This window comes from Meleagris gallopavo, chromosome 22, assembly GCF_000146605.3.
Source record: "Meleagris gallopavo isolate NT-WF06-2002-E0010 breed Aviagen turkey brand Nicholas breeding stock chromosome 22, Turkey_5.1, whole genome shotgun sequence".
In the NCBI taxonomy this organism is placed as follows: domain Eukaryota; kingdom Metazoa; phylum Chordata; class Aves; order Galliformes; family Phasianidae; genus Meleagris; species Meleagris gallopavo.
Genome location: NC_015032.2, coordinates 8,930,744 through 8,933,594, shown reverse-complemented (window position 1 = coordinate 8,933,594; position 2,851 = coordinate 8,930,744). Strand labels below are relative to the sequence as shown.

Sequence of the window (2,851 nt, the reverse complement as noted above, 5' to 3'; positions counted from 1 at the left end):
TCTGCGCTCCCCAAGCGCCGTGCCAAAGCCCCTCCCTGGGTCGCTGGTGGCCCTGCGGCCTCAGGTGCAGCTGCCACACGGCCGGGCTGTGCCGCAGCGGCAGGCAGAGCCCTGCTCAGCCCTCTGCCCCCCTGGTGCGTGCTGCCACGCAGTCACAGAGCTGGGGCTCGCAGGGCTCTGGAAGTCAACGGTTTCACCAGCCGACCTCTTCCTTGTTCCCCGTCCCTGTCTTGCGCTGGGATTCCAGGCTTAGGGTTTACCCTTCAGAAAGAAAGAGACGCAACAACTGCTCATTTTAGGGTGCATGAAAGGGTTTATTGACAGCGCCCAGATCCCCCCGCGCCCTCTCTGTGGCAGGAGGGCCATCCCGGCGCCGTCCTCGTAGCCTCTCCCCGGCGTGCGCTTTCCGTCCCCGTGCGGTTCGTTGTTCCCGGCCGAGGTCGGGCCGCCCGCTCACAAGCGAGGCCCATCGTTGCGCCGCGCGTGCTCCCCGGCGCCCATCTGCCGCTCCCGCGCCACCCGCCTCAGCCATTCGCGGTCCTCGTCCTCCCGCGGCGGTTCCTCAAAGCGGCTGCGCTGGTTGAGCTCCCCGTGCCACGAGGAGCTGCGCACCAGCCGGCGGGGGGACCTGGAGCGGCTGCGCGGCGGGCTCCGTGCTGGGACGCTGCGGGACCTCCGGGCGGATTTTGTCTCCCGCCGCTCCCTGGTGCGCTGCAGCCTTCCCTGGGGCCGGCGGGTCGGGGGACAAGCCGAGGGGCGCCAATCAAGGCACTGCTTGCCGAAGATTCTCTGTCGGCACAGGGGGCAGCTGGGGCTGTTGGCGGTCCACTGCTGGATGCAAACCCTGCAGAAGATGTGCCTGCAGGGCAGAGCGCGGACCGTGTCCACTATCTGGTCCAGGCAGATGGGGCACCGCTCCTCGCGGGCCTCCACCGGCCAGACCCACGCCTTGCGCCTCCGGCTGGGAGCCGCCTCCTGGCTCATGGCTGCGGCTGCCCTGGCGCTGTGGGGCTCCAAGGATGGATTTGGAGCCCCAAGGATGATGGATTTGCTGGAGGCTGCCTCTTGCGGAGCAGTCGGCAGCCTCTGCGCCTCCACTCGCAAATCGCTCGCAAGACTGCTGTCTCACGCACTGGCAAGGTCTCAGTGTCTCGTGCTCCCAAAGGAAGACGCTCACACCTCGAGAGTCGCCAGCAAGACTCAACGCAGGCTGGGCCCGCTGGCTATTTGTAGGCAGCCGGCGCACTGTGAGGTCACGGGCTGACTGTGACTCTGCGATGCCGTCACCAAGTGCGCACATAGGTGGAGCTTTGCTGTCCGGTTGCCGTGGCGTTCCTATTGTTGGCATTTGCCTGCCCGAGTCCACCCAAGGACTTTCAATGGGACATTTTCACAAGCGGTGACAAATAAACGGTTGACTGAAGCAACCAATGGAATGGATTTGGTGTTGCCATTGATCAGTGCTGTAGCTGTGACCGTGCTGGTGTTTGATAGCGGTGCTAGCAAAGTGAATGCTATCCTGGGTATTCTTCACCAAGAAGTGAAGGGGCAGTGCTTAGCGAGAAGGGATCCCTGTCTTGGTGGGGAAGGAGCAGCGCAGCTTCTCTGTTTCTCTTGTCTCCTTCCTTAATCTCTCTCCCTGCCCCTCCTCTGCACCCTCCAGGACTTTCCCTTACATCCTAACCTAATCCGTTCCCTTTTGGGGTGACTTTTAACATGTGTTGGGTGGAGAGTCGTGAACGTCAGTCGTGTGTTTGTAGCATGTGCCTAGCGGAGGGTGTTATCCTACTCAGGGTATGAACTTTAATATTACCCTCAGCCTCCTCCATGTCAGTTGTGAGTCATCAGTTCTCCTGTCTTATTCGTTGGTTGGTTGGGGATGAATGTTTTAATTCCTCTCATATGAATATTGCATATGCATATTCATATGCATATTGCATAAAGCATTTTTATGGGGCCCATTCTTTCTGTTTGATTTCTCCTCAATCTCACATTTCTCACAAGTACCAAACCAGTAAACTGACTAGATCAAAGACTGAGTATATATGGAAAAATGGGGAAGAGTTGGAGAATCATTCCTTTAGAAATCAGAGTTCAAAATGGTGGATGCAGCATTTAGTAAAGTATGAATCTTTTCCCATTATTCCCACGCCAAAAAGATTACACTGGATGTGTACTTTTGGTCTTACTGGGCAATGCTTTGGGCACTCACAACTATATACAAATTATTCTTACAAAGAATTTTCCATGCTAACATAATAAAAGAACCGCAGGTGCAAAAGGATGGGGCATTTCTGGGTGGGATCTTGATGGAGAGTCAGAAATTTAAGGCTATGGGCTTGTAGCCAGACTGCTACTGAAAATATATGTATATATATAATAATAATAAAAAAACACTGCCCACATTCTACATTGGTCTTCAGAAGACGCAGATCTTTATTCGCAACTCTGCCTGTTTGAAGGATCATATGCTGCTAAAGAAAACACTCCTTGCTTACGTATCTAGATAGCTTTACTTCATCTAATATGAATCTTTGGATATCACTAATTTGTGTTTTATGGATCTCTTTATGTCTTCTTTCAAAACAGTTGAAGCTGCAGCAAGTCAGCAGGACTGATACCCATCTCAGCTGGACAGTGTGGTGCAGATAGCACAGTTACCTCATAATAGTCAGGCAGATTAAGTGTAATATGTCTGTAAATAATCTATGACCAGGCTTTGTGAGGAAGCCATTTAAACGGGAAGCTGCAGCCAGCCCTGTGGCTGCTATTCAGAGGCCACACATTCTACCAGCACAAAACATTCAAAACTCCTTTTCAATGTTCGCATTAGGAGCAGTTTGCATTTCAC

The 2,851-nt window shown here is 54.0% G+C and overlaps 1 protein-coding gene across 1 annotated transcript; it reads right to left on the bottom strand.

Annotated features, from left to right (window-relative positions):
• Nucleotides 1–293: 293 nt before the first annotated feature.
• On the bottom strand, nt 294–1,699 carry LOC104914042 (probable E3 ubiquitin-protein ligase RHC1A). Its single transcript, XM_010722455.3, has one exon. It carries the CDS (start codon nt 982–984, stop codon nt 454–456), a length of 531 nt encoding a protein of 176 aa, XP_010720757.1. The 5' UTR covers nt 985–1,699; the 3' UTR covers nt 294–453.
• Between the last annotated feature and the right edge of the window lie 1,152 nt (nt 1,700–2,851).